This window comes from Procambarus clarkii, chromosome 76 (assembly GCF_040958095.1).
Source record: "Procambarus clarkii isolate CNS0578487 chromosome 76, FALCON_Pclarkii_2.0, whole genome shotgun sequence".
Classification (NCBI taxonomy): Eukaryota; Metazoa; Arthropoda; class Malacostraca; order Decapoda; family Cambaridae; genus Procambarus; species Procambarus clarkii.
Window position 1 is genome coordinate 17,322,271 of NC_091225.1, and position 19,128 is coordinate 17,341,398.

Consider the following 19,128-nt stretch of genomic DNA (forward strand, 5'->3'; position numbering starts at 1 on the left):
CGAGGAGGCCTGGTCGACGACCGGGCCGCGGGGACGCTAAGCCCCGGAAGCACCTCAAGGTAACCTCAAGGTAAGGTAAGGAGCCGGTCGGCCGAGCGGACAGCACACTGTACGCGTGATCCTGTGATCCCGGGTTCGATTCCGGGCGCCGGCGAGAAACAATGGGCAGAGTTTCTTTCACCCTATGCCCCTGTTACCTAGCAGTAAAATAGGTACCTGGGTGTTAGTCAACTGTCACGGGCTGCTTCCTGGGGGTGGAGGCCTGGTCGAGGACCGGGCCGCGGGGGCACTAAAGCCCGGAATCATCTCAAGATCTCATCTCAAGATAAGATGCCAACACAGAAGACACTGCTCAACATTATAGGTCTATTACAACTAATTAATCATTGTATGTGCTTCGATCCATATTTTCCCCTTGCCTTTCTACTTTTTTTTTCACCTGACCCCGTACTGGTATGAATCTAACGCGATTTGTATTCTTTTTTTTATGCACGGGCTCACCATAGCCGGTGCTACATGGACATTTCGTTCTGCGTAGTTAAATCTAAAAAAACAACAAGTATTTTCTTATCACTTGAACCATGTAGGTTCGAAACGTTGTGCAATTTTATAATAAGTTACAATACAGTTAATATATTAATATTATTAATATATAACAGTAATATAATACAGATATTCACTTCTTTTTCTTCAACTTGAAAACGGACAGACATGAAATTTGGTGAACTTCTCTTCCAGCTGAACCTTGATGCAAGAGCATTAGGAAGAGGGATAGAAGCCCTATACCAGAAAATAGTTAATACGGAATATGCTGTCATATTCAATGAGACATGTATAAAAGAAAACCTGTGACAGTGTCAGACCACGGAGGAAAATTAAAACAGGAATTTCCTTACGTACTTTCATATATCAATACATAGTCACTCCTTCTGAAGATGTATTAATATACGAAAGTACTTAAGAAAATTCCTGTTTCAATTTTCCTCCGTGGTCTGACACTATCATATATATGTATATACTGTATATATATAAAGGGAAAGGAGTACCACCTCTGGCTGGAAGAAGGGGGACCCATAGCCTCGGAGTATCTGTTGCCACCCACCTGCGGTACTCGACGCTATTGAAGGCAAACATGGAGGCCCAGCAGCGGGAGATGGCGGACAGGACCTGAGGGACGCCCTTCACCCCCAACACGGTGGCGTTCTGACCCGCCGCTGACGTCTCCTCCCCGTCCTCTTCACACCCCGACGACCTTACAGCCAGTCTGACCCGAACACACAATGAACCTGAGCTAAGTCCTCTTGGCGCCATTTATACTTATATATACAATGTGGTAAAACTTTCTAAGCACAGTTACAGCCCCGCTGTAACTGTGCTTCTCGCACAGTTACAGCGGGGCTAATACAAAGAAAATACAAAGCACAACTGTCCTGTGCTTTGTATTTCTCGCCTTTATTATTTTTTTGTTCCAATATTCCCTTTGTAGTTGATTATGTAGTTGACTTTGTAGTTGATTATGTAGTTGACTTTGTAGTTGATTAACTGTCTCATCAAGGACTCACGTGGAAGACTGAGAGGTCTTAATTATACACACAAGAGCATGCAGATATGAGTGCCATGGGCTCACCTGGTGGAGTGTGGGTGTGGGCACACGTGTTAGGGGCTCACCTGGAGGCGTGTGGGAGCAGGCCCACGTGTCAGGGGCTCACCTGGAGGAGTGTGGGTGTGGGCACACGTGTCAGGGGCTCACCTGGAGGTGTGTGGGAGCAGGCACAGGTGTCATGGGCTCACCTGGAGGAGTGTGGGTGTGGGCACACGTGTCAGGGGCTCACCTGGAGGCGTGTGGGAGCAGGCACACGTGTCAGGGGCTCACCTGGAGGAGTGTGGGTACAGGCACACGTGTCAGGGGCTCACCTGGAGGAGTGTGGGAGCAGGCACACGTGTCAGGGGCTCACCTGGAGGCGTGTGGGAGCAGGTGCTGCAGGAGGGCCTCCTCTACAGCCTGGGCTACTGGGGGACACACCGCCACACCCAGACACACCTCTACCGCTCTGATACCCAATACCCGGAAAGAACGATAAATTAACAGAAGTGTGCGATAACAACGGATTGTGAACAATAATGAGTGGTAAATTAGAGGAACTTACATATGAACCAGGCCACTGATATACTAAATATACTCAAATTAATGATATATCATCACTCTAGTCAAAAGAAACCCTTTAATAAAAGTTTGCATTCTTGTAGAAAAGTATTAGCATTTCCGTTTGTTAAAATATAATGTTGTACTAAGTAAATAAATATTACTTTAAAAATAGACATATACACATATATAAATATATAAATAGTTACATCATTGATGCACATGTTCAGGTTTTAAATTCTAACACACCTACACTGTTCAGGAAGTATCTTGTTGGGCTGTAACTATATGCGCCACGCAATGGACATTCTTGAACATAATACGGTCAATGTTTGTGGCCATGTCCACCACATAATGGATCAGGGCGTCTAACCTTGTCCACCATATAATCAGGGCGTGTAACCTTGCCTACCAAATAATGACTATACAAGACTAACAATATAATAAGCTACAATAGCATACAAAGTCGGGATGACCCACCTGGCACAGGCGTCCTTGATCTGTGTAAGTTGAGCAGCTCCCACGGCCTGTCGGACTGCTCTGACAGCCTGTTGCAGGTCAGGGAATGCTCTCAGCTGGTGGTGCCAAGCTGCCACGGTCACCACTACCCCCGGTGGCACCTCGTACTGGCCCTGAGGGGAGGCGGGGCTTAGTCTGTCACTCATCCATAACATCAAAACATCTCTTGCATTTGTTGAGACAGTATATGGCGCTAACATTACTGCACCAGGCATCTACACCCCTACACTAAGTTTCTTCATAAGGCAACTACACCACTACATTAGGTACACACACACCACTAGGCTGCTACACCTCTAGGCTGCTACACCATTAGGCTGCTACACCACTAGGCTGCTACACCACTACCTACGGCATATAGACTACTAGGCTGCTACAAGGCTACATAAGGCATATAGACCACTAGGCTGCTACACCACTACATATGGCATATAGACCACTAGGCTGCTACAAGACTACATAAGGCATATAGACCACTAGGCTGCTACACCACTACATTAGGCTGCTACACCACTACATACGGCATATAGACCACTAGGCTGCTACAAGGCTACATAAGGCATATAGACCACTAGGCTGCTACACCACTACATTAGGCTGCTACACCACTACATTAGGCTGCTACACCACTACATATGGCATATAGACCACTAGGCTGCTACAAGGCTACATAAGGCATACCTGGTGTGGGTGTGGGAGGTGGGTGAAGGCGGTGAGGAGGGCGAGGGAGGCGGCCTTACCCCCCGTCAGGAGCGGGTTTCTACACAACGGGTCGTCTAAGGTAAGTACCAGAGGGGCTCCGTCCTCCTCCCCCAGCTCTACCCGAGGTACCTCCACCGCCGGTATGCTCTCTCTCTCTGGCACCGGGCACAGGTCCTCGTACCTGGTACCGCAAGGATAGTTATTAGTGTGATGTAAGATTAGGGGGCAGATTCACGAAGCAGTTTCGCAAGTACTTACGAACTTGTACATCTTTCCTCAATCTTTGGCGGCTTTGGTTACGTTTATTAAACAGTTTACAAGCATGAAAACTTCCCAATGCTATATAGATCTATAGAGCATTGCCGATGTAAACTACGGTCAACTAATTAATAAAAACAATTGTCATGCCAAACACAAACTATTACTATCAACTATCTCAGGCAAGTTAACATAGATAGTAAGCAGTGTATCTTAGGGGTACAGGGAAGGTCCACAGAAACTCCAACAGATGGCACTTTCGTTCAAGTTCAAGTATGTTTATTGAGACAAGAAAAAATACATCTCAAAGGGCCAGAGTAACTTAGGTTATTTCTACCCCCCCCCTCTACTTCAAGTTTCGTTGTCTCGTAATAATGTCTTTGTAATTTGCTCAACACATGCCCGAAAACGCTTTGCGTAATAGTGGCTTTAGGCATTGTATGTACTAGCTCTATCTATTAATCCAACAAACTTTGTAAAATCTCTTTATGTATGTACCTTACCTAAATAAACATTTATTTATATTTATTTATTTACATGTTTATATTTTCACTTTACGCTTCGTTTGCAACATATCTGCCGTAAGTCTTAGTATTATGAATATGCCTAGCCACGTTTAATATATAAATTCCAGTAAAACTCTAAAGTTTCATTATAATTTATATATTTGTATTTCACTGAAACGAAATTATATACATATAATAACATTAACAACTCGTATGCTTGTACTATGCGATGAAAAGGTTGCATAAAGTTGTATTGAGTATGCTGTCCAGTTGGGTGGGTGTGGAGCACATGACTGTAAAGCTGCCGCCCAGTTGGGTGGGTGTGGAGCACATTACTGTAAAGCTGCCGCCCAGTTGGGTGGGTGTGGAGCACATGACTGTAAAGCTGCCGCCCAGTTGGGTGGGTGTGGAGCAAGACCATTAACTGTGTGACTCACCACAGATGTAAAGTGCCTTGTATAGTGACTGTTGTGAACCTCTTGTTGAAACACTTGTGACACAAAAGACTATTGCTTTGTGTAGGTGATTGTATATGTGTGTATGTATATATGTATATGTATATGTATATATATGTATGTATATATATGTATGTACGAGTATGTTTACATGTATATATAACATTAATAATTGCGTAACTAGCGTCAAAAGATTGTTATTTGCTTAGCTAAACGAACTAGAGGGTTCAGTTCCTGAACCGATTATGTGCCTCTGTAACCCTTTACACCACCGCCCACAGGATGGGTATGGGGTGCATAATAAAGAAAAAAACTAGAACTAGAGCATTATCTATAATGCCTTTAAATGTCTTACTTTTGAAATTAAATTTATTGTTGATAGTAAATCAGTTAGCATATATAAGTTATTTATTATGCAACGTTACTCACTTGGACCTAATAATAATAATAATAATAATAATAATAATAATAATAATAATAATAATAATAATAATAATAATAATAATAATAATAATATTTTATTTAGGAAAAGTTCATACATAGATGCAGAGTTACAAACATTCTGATTGATTTATAGATAGAGTTAGTAGATACAATACCTACACACAATAATCCATACTTTGTCTAATACAGCCTATCCACTTCTCCATGGGACCTACCCCGCAAATTTGGCGTCACTGGCAATTTGTATATCCCTCATTAAAACATTAATACCTCCGAGGTTTACTGGGCCAGAGCTTTAACAGTTACAGCCAACAAGTGTAGCCGTGGTATGGTACAATTTAAATATCTGTAACCAAAGTTGTCCGAAATATATTGGACTCCCTCCACACCACCCACCTAATTATAGAATAGGCTGTGGAATATATGAATGCTCTCTTTTTTCCAATGCATTACGGGTTATTCATGCCCGTGTCACCTATTGGGTGGCTTAATCCTTATCAATCAATCAATCCCAATGCATTACGTGAGGAGGGCGTCACGTAACATGACGCCCTCCTTATTCATACCAGTGTCACCTATTGGATGGCTAAATCTTCATCAATCAATCAATTCCCCAATGCACACCCGTCTTCTTGACTGGCCTCGTACAAGAAGTGCCTCTTATCGTACTAGGGGCTTTCACAGCACCACTCCTATGCCAGGTAAGTCCACTACGGGCTCACCATAGCCCGTGCTACGTGGAACTTTTTGTTCCAAGTAGAGAATCTTAAACAACAACAACAACGTACTAGGGGTTAGTAATTGACCACTCGGGACACACCTGCAAGCGAGAAGAGTGACTCCCCAGCCGTAGGAGTGGGTGGAAGCGACACAGGTTGGGTACAGGGTGCGCCGGAGAGTCCATGGGTCGCCCGTGTAATAGGTCACGCCGGCACCCAGGCGCTGCCACACCTCGTAGCTCTGCCACCCAGCTGATATCAACAAACATTCGTCGATTTAACTTCAACAAATTGGTTACAAATTGTGGATTTGTTCGTGTGAAATTGGTTACAATTCTGGCTGGGGTGAACAGGTGTACAGCAGTTTGAACCAAACTTACATGTCAAGCAATGGCTTACATAATTGAGAATACAAGACAATCTTATATATGGATGCAGTGATACAGGTTTATAAGGAACTTTATAAGAATGTTATTGATGTTATCATTTTGATTGGCAAACCGTTTGATCAAGGAATCTGTTAATGGTTAGAAAATTTGTTCAGTGTTTTGTCTAAGAGGTCATAGATTATTTTGTTCAATTTCCTTGCCTCCTTACACCATCTATCACTAAAGGTCGCACATACTACTGTGATGAAAACTATCTGATAAAACAAAACAGCTTCAGAACTAGTTATGGATCATTATAATTAAATATAATGCGGGTAATACACGTCGTTACAGAACAGCACAGACCACAAGATTCACACCAGATGTGAACAAATTACCGCAGATCACCAACACAGGTCAATGAGGTCACGCCGGGTCACCACAAGTGAGAAACACGTCAACATACCTGTGAACTTGGTGAGCAGGTTGTTGCCGAGGGTTGAGAGGTGATCAAAGTGGTGGAGGTTGAGGTCAGTCCAGGTCACAGGTCGCAGGTCACCAGCCGCTGCCTGCATGTACCCGCCCACATACCTAACAATAACAATACACATGATAAGTGCCATACAGGTGGCTCCATGAAGACCTCAAGGTACAACAAAGGCAGTAGGTCAGCTTATCTTGTTTTCTTTCTTCAAATTTCTGGCAATAAAAAAATTTCTGTCACCACCACCATCCCTCTAGGAGCGCCCTTGGAGAGTACACTTACTGTGTGGGGAGGTGTGGCGAGGGAGGGTACACTTATTGTGTGGTGGAGGTGTGGCCAGGGACGGTACACTTATTGTGTGGTGGAGGGTACACTTACTGTGTGGGGAGGAGGTGTGGTGGAGGGTACACTTACTGTGTTGTGGAGGGGTACACTTACTGTGTGGTGGAGGTGTGGCCAGGGAAGGTACACTTACTGTGTGGTGGAGGTGTGGCCGGGGACGGTACACTTACTGTGCGGTGGAGGAGGTGTGACCATGAAGGGTGCAGACGTCACCATTGTTGAAATAGATGAAGGAGGCGAGCGAGCGACTCATCACCTGACCCAGACCCCATCTGTGGACACAACAATCAATATACTTTCTGTTATGCATACAGATGAGTGTGTCCTACCTGTCCTCTCAAATAGTACGTCCCACTTTGACGTACAAAATGGTACATCATATTTATGAGCCCAACGGCCAAAATATCATGTACCATGTCAAATATCACGGCCAAATATCAAAATATCATTCATGGCGGCTCGAAAAAATTAATAATTGACAGGCTATCACCTTTTTTATTCGAGTCCTCGGCTAGATTAGTTTTTGGGAATTTAGTACAACATTTTTGTGACATGACAACGTCAGAACTTTCTATATAAAACAGCATTCGAAGATGACTTAATTATTGTGCCATTTTAACTGTTCGCAAATTACATTATTTGGTTTATTTTATTGTTTTAATTTAATCATATATCAGAATCTGTTCATATAGCAATATCCAATAATAAAATTCAACAAAATGTGGCCTTACGTCAATGAGAAAACTTAAAATACTAATTCAAATGTGTAACTAAAAACGTAAAATAATTAACTTGTCTAACTGAAAACGTAAAATACTAGTTAACTTATGTTATGATACCATAAGCATCCTATCCTCACATCCTATCACACTTATTATATATTATAAGTGTGTGTATAGTTAGTTGTTTTGGTTCTGTTGACAATTATTGGTATTTTCAGTGTCTACTCACCTAGCTGAATATACACACAGTGTGTGTGTGTGTGTGTGTGCACACTCACCTATGGCATCGAGGTCCTCGCAGATACCAGACTTGGGGTTGGTCGTTGTGAGGGAAGGTGACTGTGCCATGTAAACAGCCCCACTGCTCATATCTATCCCCCTCCTCACACCTGTAAGAACCACCTTTCTCCTTAACTTGGTTTATCACAATGAAGAGTGTCAAACAAAATAAGAGCATGGGGGCAAGTAACCAAATCAGCTAGAGTATGACTTTGCTGCAAGTAACATGTATAGCTATGTACAGTATATAAAACCAGAGCAATACATCTTCTACTATTTAAAATGTTCAATAAACCCTTGAATTATATGTTTAACACATCTCTAACCCTGTCCATGGAGGACAGAAGAAAATGTATATATGCTGATTAGCATTGTAAATGTCTGCCTACGTTTGTGGTAGAAAATAATAATAATAAACTATTTAAAAATTGGGCCATTTAGAGATAAATTTAAAATTACGTTACATGAAATGGTAAATAATTGTATTACAAATGATAAAATAACTGAAATGTTTACATTGTCGCCATATGTACAAGAAGTAGTAGTCATACATCATGTACTTCAAATAGTCAAAGCTGTGTAGCCTAAAATCATGAACGTAACTTGTTACACACTAATATCCAATGTTGAGAAATTATGTTAAGTATTACCCAAATTAAGTAGCTTCAATATGTAATATTATATTACCGTACATAATGCTGCAGTACAAAGAATTCAGTTACTTGCTACCTTTATAATTAAATATAAGATTTAATTGCAGACGATGAGTCACAATAATGTGGCAGAAATATGTTGACCAGACCACGCACTAGAAAGTGAAGGAACGACGACGTATCGGTTCGTCTTGGACCATTCTCAAGTCGATTGTCGACTTGAGAATGGTCCAGGACGGACCGAAACGTCGTCGTCCCTTCACTTTCTAGTGTGGTTTAGTCAACATAAGGTTTAATTTCCCATTGATGGGATCAAAACGCTTGCTAGGCTTGTTGTAGAGTTTCCTCTATGACGAAGCCTGGACATTCAGGATACATTGCCTAACACGCGGATACCGATTTACTTCTAGATGAGCAGAGGCATCGGTTGTAAAGAAACGTGGTCAAATGTCTCCGTCCTGGACGGGAATCGAACCCGGGACCTTTTGGTTGAGACTTAACTGCACTAATCACTGCTGAATGTCAAGCAACATCCACTGGAGTTTGATAACAAATTTTGCTCTCTTAATATTTTGTTTGTACTACCACTCGCAAGATGGGTATAGGGTCCACAACTACTCACAAGATGGGGTATGGGGGTTCACTACCACTCACAGGATGGGTATGGGACCCACTGTCACTCATAAGATGGGTATGGGGGTCCACTACCACTCCCAGGATGGGTATGGGACCCACTGTCACTCATAAGATGGGTATGGGGGTCCACTACCACTCCCAGGATGGGTATGCGACCCACTGTCACTCACAAGATGGGTATGGGGTCCACTACCACTCACAGGATGGGTATGGGACCCACTGTCACTTACAAGATGGGTACGGGGTCCACTACCACTCACAGGATGGGTATGGGATCCACTACCACTCACCTGGTGAGTATGGGACCCACTATCACTCACAAGATGGGTATGGGATCCACAACCACTCACTAGTGGGTAAACAAATGCGCTGACTAAAAGTCTACTGCGACGGTTAGAACAGTGAGTTAACAACATCCAGAAAAATTTAACCATTCAGAATGAGACAAGTCAGACAGACTTGTCTCATTCAAGTCTGTGACAATGAGGGGGACTTCCTCTCCCCCATTGCGACCAAGTGTTTGTAAACAAAGCAACGTAAAAACGTTACTATAAAGTAATATGGAGATAAGAACAGAGGAAGCCACTGTCAGAGGGAGAGATAAGAGTATATCTATCACCCACAGAAAGGTGCGCAGCGAGGCGCTGGGATGCGCAGCGAGGGCGTGGGCCACCAGGCGCGTGTTGGCGTGGACCCACACGTCCACAGGGGCGCGCATGGCCCTCCACAACATGTCCAGGCGCATGTGGACCATTTCCTCCTCTTCATGGTCCTCTTCACCCTCGTGACTTGCGTCGTCCGTCATGTACTGCTCCTGACACCCTCGTCTTGGGGGAAACAAACAATATACATGTACTGTAGGTCGATAGTTACTGGTTGTGGTATATATATATATATATATATGTGTGTGTATTCACTTAGTTGTTCTTCGGGGGTTGAGCTTTCGGCCCGCCTCTCAACTGTCAATGAACTGTAACTAACTGCAATATTTTTATTTTATTTTATTTTATTTTTTCTTCGCACACACACACACAGGGAGCAGCTCCGTAACAGCTGTCTAACTCCCAGGTACCTATTTACTGCTATGTAACAGGGGGCATCATTGGGTGATTGAAACTTTGCCCATTTGTTTCTGCCTGGTCCGGGAATCGAACCCGAGCCACAGAATTACGAGTACTGTGCGCTGTCCGCTCAGCTACCAGGCCCCCCCTGGTAGCTGTGTGTGTGTGTGTGTTTACTAGTTGTGTTTACTAGTTGTGCTTTTACGGGGGTTGAGCTTTGCTCTTTCGGCCCGCCTCTCAACTGTCAATCAACTGTTTACTAACTACTTTTTTTTTCCCACACCACACACACACACACCCCAGGAAGCAGCCCGTGACAGCTGACTAACTCCCAGGTACCTATTTACTGCTAGGTAACAGGGGCATTCAGGGTGAAAGAAACTTTGCCCATTTGTTTCTGCCTCGTGCGGGAATCGAACCCGCGCCACAGAATTACGAATCCTGCGCGCTATCCACCAGGCTACGAGGCCCCACACATGTGTGTGTGTGTGTGTGCGTGTGTGTGTGTGTGTGTGTGTGTGTGTGTGTGTGTGTGTGTGTGTGTGTGTGTGTGTGTGTGTGTGTGTGTGTGTGTGTGTGTGTGTGTGTGTGTGTGTGTGTGTGTGTGTGTGTGTGTGTGTCATATAAACACATTAAACTACCTAAACCTCAAAATCACAGAAATTTATAGATAATTTGAGTTAAAAATATCAGTACAAATATCTGATAAGAATAACTCTCCATATTAAACAAGGCCATTAACAAGCAAACAGCACAACCACTAACTATCGACCCAGGATACATGTTCACCTCAGGAGACCGTTGAAGGAGAGTCTCCAGAGCCTCATGGGTGCCACGCAGGTAAGGCTCAGGCCCGCGCCCCGCCACTCCTCTCCACTCACGTTAAACTGGCTGGTGTCGGGCTGATCTGTCAGGTTATACAAGGACAAGGTCATCATGGGCACAGGTTATGGGAGGCTATAGGTTACAGGAGGCTACAGGTTACAGGAGGCTACAGGTTACAGGAGGCTACGGGTTACAGGAGGCTACAGGTTACAGGAAACAGCAAGCCAGAATCAGCAGAGGTCGTCTGATTAACAAAGTTACATCACGGCCGGCAAGGATTATCAAAGCTCAAAGTGCAAAACAAGACAGAATAGAAGTGATCACACACTCAGATGCACTTAAGGAATATTATAGAGAAGTGAAGTATATTTAATATGTAGCTATGTATAATATGAGTGTATTTTCATAATCATTATTGTAAGAGTCGTCCAGGACCAGTGCAAAATATAACTATACACACACACACACACACACACACACAAGAGAAAGATCTAGGAGTTGATATCACACCAAACCTGTCTCCTGAAGCCCACATAAAGAGAATAACGTCTGCGGCATATGCGAGGCTGGCTAACATCAAACCGGCGTTCAGGAACCTGTGTAAGGAATCATTCAGAATCTTGTACACCACATATGTAAGACCAATCCTGGAGTATGCGGCCCCAGCATGGAGCCCGTACCTTGTCAAGCACAAGACGAAGCTGGAAAAAGTCCAAAGGTATGCTACTAGACTAGTCCCAGAACTAAGAGGCATGAGTTATGAGGAAAGGCTGCGGGAAATGCACCTTACGACACTGGAAGACAGAAGAGTAAGGGGGGACATGATCACAACCTACAAAATCCTCAGGGGAATCGACCGGGTAAACAAAGATGAACTATTCAACACTGGTGGGACGCGAACAAGGGGACACAGGTGGAAGCTGAGTACTCAAATGAGCCACAGAGACGTTAGAAAGAACTTTTTCAGTGTCAGAGTAGTTAGTAAATGGAATGCATTAGGAAGTGATGTGGTGGAGGCTGACTCCATACACAGTTTCAAATGTAAATATGATAGAGCCCAATAGGCTCAGGAATCTGTACACCAGTTGATTGACGGTTGAGAGGCGGGACCAAAGAGCCAGAGCTCAACCCCCGCAAGCACAATTAGGTGAGTACAATTAGGTGAGTACAAGGGGTTGCGACTGATGTACAATACTTAGGAATGTATACAGTATTGCGGAGAACATTCAATGTTAGAGTGTGTAAAGCATTAAGTGAAGGTATATCATCATTAAGAAGTATATATATCATCATTACGGAGGGTATGTCATCACTACACAGTATATCATCACTATGAACGGTACATCATCACTATGAAGAGCATATATCATCACTATGAAGAGCATATATCATCACTATAAAGGCTGCATCATCACTAAGAAGGGCATATATCATCACTATGAAGAGCATATATCATCACTATAAAGGCTGCATCATCACTAAGAAGGGCATATATCATCACTACAGGTATATATATAATCATTACAAAGGGCATAAATCATCACTTAAAGAGGGTGTTTTCAGCAAGAGATTGTGTACAATAGTACAATACATTATAAGGCCACGTGTACAGCAACACGTGGAGGGTGAGTACAAGACTCACTACTAGGGAGGTTGGAGCAGACTCACTAGGAAGGGTGTATCAGAGACTCACTAGGAAGGGTGTAGAAGGCGCCGGTGTGGTCCTTGACACAGAAGAAGACTGAGGCTCTGCGGTGTGTGAGCCTCACCAGGCGAGCCACCACCATGCGTCCCTCACTGTCCACACCACACACTGTCATCTCGTCCTCGTGCTGCAATACAGTACTCATCTCTAATGCACATTGTACAGTTCTCTAGTATTGGTGGAAACATTGTACAACTCTGTAGTGCACATTGCCCGAAACGCTATGCGTACTAGTGGCTTTAGGTATTGTATGTATTAGCTCTATCTATAAATCCAACATTATGTTTGTAAAACAACTATGTATGTACTTTTCTGAATAAAATTGACTTTACTATTACTTCATTCTGTCTATCAACTGTTATTTCTTCAATATTTTGTCATTATCCTCTACTTTTGCAAGGTTTCTTATAATGTTAGTTGTTCGGCTTTGTCTCTCCAGAACTCCTGAATCCCTTTCCTCAACTCTGTCAGCATTCCCAGTGTTTCCCTGACTGTTGGATTACCTTCTACAGCAATTCGACAATTAATAATTAACCCTAATTCACGACACCCTGGGAGGAGGTTGGCGGGAAATTAGTATGAAGCCTAAAACTGAAACAGAAAAATTAATACAAATAATGATGGTAATTTATAATAATAATTGAGTTCTATACTAACTATTGGTGGAAACAGGATAGACACAGTGACATGACCGATCATGACCAAATAGTATAATTTCTCATTTCTTGCGGTACCATAGTGGAATTTTTCGTTATCATCTCTTTTATTATAATCTTACATGGTTCATCCTTCAAGGGAAGTGATCTCCCTATACAGCTGCAATACACTTACACATATATATTGGGTCTTTCCCTCACCTTTATTCAAGCACTACGGGATTGTAGAAAGTTTCTCAATAATAATAATAATAATAATAATAATAATAACAATAAAGTAATAAATATTGAGGATGTACGACAGAAGCGTCCCTGCTCTCAAGACATACATACTTATTCAATATCAATTCATTATTTCATTACGCTATTGAGATTACCCTTGTACAAATGAACAATAGTATATGACCAAGAGCCTAGCGAGGACGCCATCATCAACATACCCGGTCAGTGATGAGCGGTTTGGGCTTCTCGTAGTCCCTCTCGGTGGGTGTAGCCTCAATGCCACACAGATGGTAGTCGGAGGCCCTCACATCATGGTTATTAACCTTTGCCTGCCATGATAGACGCTCCACCCACACCTCCACCACCAGCCGCCCCCACCGCCACCAGTACAACACGCCATGCCCTCCTATGTCAAAATGAAACACCATATAAACAGCATATTAACATATCAGAGAATCCTTACAATCAAAAATATATTATAATTTGCCAGATGATATACATCCCTTCATAGGGAAGTTTTTCTGAGATATTTGAGATTAACTGCCTTTCCTGGATATAGCCTATTAATCATATAATTTTGTCTTTGTTAATTTTTTTCAGTTAGAGAAGAGTATAGACAACTTATGATAATCATCTTTGTACCCTATATGTAACTCCTTTTATGTAACTAAGTTCAAATAAAACAAATATACATGCAAAATATATACAAAAGGATGGGGGTGGTAGGAGACGAAAATATTAATTAAAGTGTTCAGTGAGAATCCACAAGGTCAACTGTTTATTTAACAGAGACCACACCTCAAGTGTCTAGAGTTTTAAAATCGGATTCCAGCAGAGAATGATTCAACTCATGACAATAATTTCTAATTTCCAAGAATGCTGGTTTGGATAATGGCAATCCTAAATGATACTCCTCGGTGCTCAGGTATCCTAATCAATTTGTCTTGATTAGGATACCTGAGGATTAGGATAATATATATATATATATATATATATATATATATATATATATATATATATATATATATATATATATATATATATATATATATAATATATATATATACTGGGTTCTAGGCTAATTGAAACACCAAGGGACGCTAAAGCTGCCAGCTTCCTTTTCCAGCGCCTCAGCGTGGCGATACAGAGGGGAAATGCACGCTGCATTCAGGGTTCCTGCCAGCCATCTGAGGAGCTGGAGGAACTCGACAACTTATGATAATCATCTTTGTACTCTATATGTAACTCCTTTTTTTGTAACAAAGTTTAAATAAAATATATAAGTATATATACAAAAGAAGGGGGGGGGGGTAGAAGAAAATATTAGTATTCAGTGAGAATCCACAAGGTCTTCTCTGAATACTCATTATTTTCTTCTCCAAGGCTATGAGTCCTCACAGATGTCATTTTAAGTGAAAGGAAAGGTGCCCAAGCATTCCTGTCCCTCCCGGGATTCAAAGCCGGGATTCCGGATAATGAGTCGAGAACGAACCCGACTTGAGATAATAGTAGAGACAGCAGTGTCATTAAGAATAAAAATTATGATGTCAAGGTAAACAATGTTAAGGTGATAACAGGAGATAATGGAATCTAAAGGAGGGATAGTGGTGAAGATAGAAACAGTACGTGACGGCGATAAGGTCACTGCCCACTTATTATCAGTACCAATTAGACCATGGATTAAAGATTTAGATAAATATAGGGGAAGACTATATATGATATCCGACGATGAATAAACATAAAATGGAGTATATATATATATATATATATATATATATATATATATATATATATATATATATATATATATATATATATATATATATATATATATATATATACATGTCGTACCTAGTAGCCAGAACTCACTTCTCAGCCTACTATGCAAGGCCCGATTTGCCTAACAAGCCAAGTTTTCATGAATTAATTGTTTTTCGACTACCTAACCTACCTAACCTAACCTAACCTAACTTTTTCTGGTACCTAACCTAACCTAACCTAACCTATAAAGATAGGTTAGGTAGGGTTGGTTAGGTTTGGTCATATATCTAGGTTAATTTTAACTCCAATAAAAAGAATTGACTTCATTTATAATGAAATAGGAAGCTTTATCAATTCATAAGAAAAAAATTAGAGAAAATATATTAATTCAGGAAAACTTGGCTTATTAGGCAAATCGGGCCTTGCATAGTAGGCTGAAAAGTGCGTTCTGGCTACTAGGTACGACATATATATATATATATATATATGTCGTACCTAGTAGCCAGAACGCACTTCTCAGCCTACTATGCAAGGCCCGATTTGCCTAATAAGCCAAGTTTTCATGAATTAATTGTTTTTCGACGACCTAACCTACCTAACCTAACCTAACCTAACTTTTTTGGCTACCTAACCTAACCTAACCTATAAAGATAGGTTAGGTTAGGTTAGGTAGGGTTGGTTAGGTTCGGTCATATATCTACGTTAATTTTAACTACAATAAAAAAAATTGACCTCATACATAATGAAATGGGTAGCTTTATCTTTTCATAAGAAAAAAATTTGAGAAAATATATTAATTCAGGAAAACTTGGCTTATTAGGCAAATTTGGCCTTGCATAGTAGGCTGACAAGTGCGTTCTGGCTACTAGGTACGACATATATATATATATATATATATATATATATATATATATATATATATATATATATATATATATATATATATAATGCCTTACAAACGTATAGTGACATCAACTTGCAATATATATAATGCCTTACACACGTATAGTGACGTCAACTTGCAATATATATAATGCCTTACACACGTATAGTGACATCAACTTGCAATATATAATGCCTTACACACGTATAGTGACGTCAACTTATGCTGATACTCATTCAGTTGGAATTCACATCCATAAAAAGATAAATTCTGACCGCCATCACACAATTACTACAGCCTATCCTTCAACAAGTAAACAGTGATACAATGACTAGAAACAAAACTACAGAGACCACATCTCAAAAGTATAAAAGCTGATCGAATAACACAAAAATTACTGAAATGTTTACTTAGCCTAATCTTATTTTGTCAATAATAGCGAGCCAATCAAAAATTCTATAACAGCTATCAAAACAATCCGGCAGAATCACTGCCAAAAATACCATTGTGCAATACGGATCATTCTTGGTCATTGTCAACTTGATCATGGCGTCAGTTTATCAGGATATATTATAGTTATGATAAGTAATCAGACCTGTGATAAGGAAGCATCCTTGGACCTCGGTCGACCGTCTTGGACCTGAACCTAAGCAACACAATTAAGATAATACCACCAGCATCTACTCCACAGCCGCCAGTACCACCACTACATCAATTTCCAATATACAATACCACAATTTCCACCAAAATTTTTGCCCACTTCCAGAATTTCCACCAATGCTTCTACAATTTCTACCGCCACCACCACCACTACAACCACAATTTACACCATTACCACCAACTTGGGTTGACATTAATGGCCCAAATCCAGTATTTGTGTTCAATTTCCTTTTATTCTACCCATGTCCGACCCTATAAACAGCCCTAAGCCCAACCCAAAATATTAACACTAATTGTCATGCTACTGTTTCTTATGGGAAGATCTGCCGACTGAATTTTATCGTATAAAAGAAAATGCCAGGTATATAATCTAAATCATTTTTAGATTAAATGCTCCATACACCAGCCCCTGAATAGAGCAGGAGATGGTGTATGGAGCACAGGCTGGTGTATAGAGTACACTAGGCTAGTGTATGAAGCACAGGTTGGTGTATGGAGCACAGGTTGGTGTATGGAGCACAGGTTGGTGTATGGAGCACAGACTGGTGTATGGAGAACAGACTGGTGTATGGAGCACAAGCTGCTGTAAAGAGTACAGGCTGGTATATGGAGTACAGGCTGGTGTATGGAGTACAGGCTGGTATATGGAGTACAGGCTGGAATATAGAGTACAGGCTGGTATATAGAGTACAGGCTGGTGTCAGGGGCTGACTAACCTTCCCCCAATACAGCCCACAACTACAGACTCACTCCTATCAGGTGAAAGGAAACATGCCTAAACGTCTGTCCTGCCACAGGAATTGAACCCGGGACTGGCTACTTCGTCACAGGACTTATATATACATCTAGGTAAATTTATTTTGAATGTTTGTATAATATGCACAAAATCTTATATAATGAATAGAATAGATGAAGATGATAGTAAAAAAAACAAGACACCATCATTGTCAGAGTTAGTAGACGATATTTAATGAATCTAGGATTTAATAAATTTCGTGTATGGACCATAACTGCATTATGAGTTCTTGAACACCTTACTCATCGCTTCTTCAGCGTCTCTGAGTCATGAGTAACGTTTCTTTCATGGGGAAACTGGATCATTGACCCATGACAGAACGTTGAGTGAAAGTCCTGCTGTACTACACGCTGAGTGATGTTACTCATTGTCCACACCCATCAATAACTCAAATAACAATCCTACCATTTCATACCCGAGCAAATCATGAATAGAAACTGTCGAGTGATGAATGAAGCTTACCCTTGTGTAAGTACAGGTAGACGAGATATGCCAGCAGCACCGTGACCAGGAAGTAACTGATTTCCTGCCACATCCTGCCGTCCACCCAGGCTTCTCTCCCCGTCTCTCTCTCTCTGTCTCTCAGCTCACTAACACTGGACACTCCGTCCCTGTCTGGCCAGGGAGACTGTCACTCACATACTGGTGTGGGTAGGGGGTCTCTCCGCCACCTTCTCTCCATAATCAGATTATACACACGGGATTTTGATTACCACAGACCTTATCCTGCCGTCTGAGGTAACGGTAGAGAACCTCCACCTGTTAGGAAATGTATATGTTTATCTCTCAGAATGTTCGGTAATATGTTTATTGTTTGTGATGGGTGTCTATGTATGTATTAATACTATGTACTGAACGGGGTGAGAATAGCTTGAGCTATCTCATCCCTTTGTGTGTATTTTACCTCAATAAACTTATTTCAATTTCAATTTTCACCAGTTAACACATGGCCGTGAACCGTCAACTTTATTTCGCCATTAGCATAGTTCTCTCTTTGTATGATATTTCGATTTAATTAAGTTGTGGATGTGACAATAGGTGAAAAGCAGTGTGTGTGTATACTCATCTAGGTGTGCTAGTCGAGGTTGAGTTTTAGCTCTTTGGTCCCGCCTAGCCTATTGTGCTCTATCTTATCTACATTTGAAACTGTGTATGGAGTCTGCCTCCACCACATCACTCCCTAATGCATTTCTTTCTTATGCGTGTGATAGTAATAAGAAAATAAAAACAGCTGTGCACAGTAATAATATAACACGCATAATTTAAACTACATTTTGTAAGCACATTACTAACATTTACTTTTATCGTGAATATGTTTTCTCTTCACCT

The 19,128-nt window shown here is 41.4% G+C and overlaps 1 protein-coding gene across 1 annotated transcript in view; it reads right to left on the minus strand.

Annotated features, from left to right (window-relative positions):
• Positions 1-18,558, minus strand: part of LOC138357098 (rifampicin phosphotransferase-like) — a 40,907-nt gene extending 22,349 nt beyond the window's left edge. Inside the window, exons 1-13 of the mRNA XM_069313653.1 lie at positions 18,262-18,558; positions 13,918-14,105; positions 12,810-12,948; positions 11,081-11,198; positions 9,854-10,057; positions 7,941-8,051; positions 7,111-7,212; positions 6,581-6,705; positions 5,848-5,998; positions 3,344-3,545; positions 2,624-2,775; positions 1,956-2,051; positions 1,103-1,264 (exon numbers count right to left, since the gene is read on the minus strand). Of these exons, the coding sequence (XP_069169754.1) occupies positions 1,103-1,264; positions 1,956-2,051; positions 2,624-2,775; positions 3,344-3,545; positions 5,848-5,998; positions 6,581-6,705; positions 7,111-7,212; positions 7,941-8,051; positions 9,854-10,057; positions 11,081-11,198; positions 12,810-12,948; positions 13,918-14,105; positions 18,262-18,334 (1,823 nt within the window). The 5' untranslated portion in view covers positions 18,335-18,558. The remainder of the gene's footprint in view (positions 1-1,102; positions 1,265-1,955; positions 2,052-2,623; positions 2,776-3,343; positions 3,546-5,847; positions 5,999-6,580; positions 6,706-7,110; positions 7,213-7,940; positions 8,052-9,853; positions 10,058-11,080; positions 11,199-12,809; positions 12,949-13,917; positions 14,106-18,261) is intronic.
• Between the last annotated feature and the right edge of the window lie 570 nt (positions 18,559-19,128).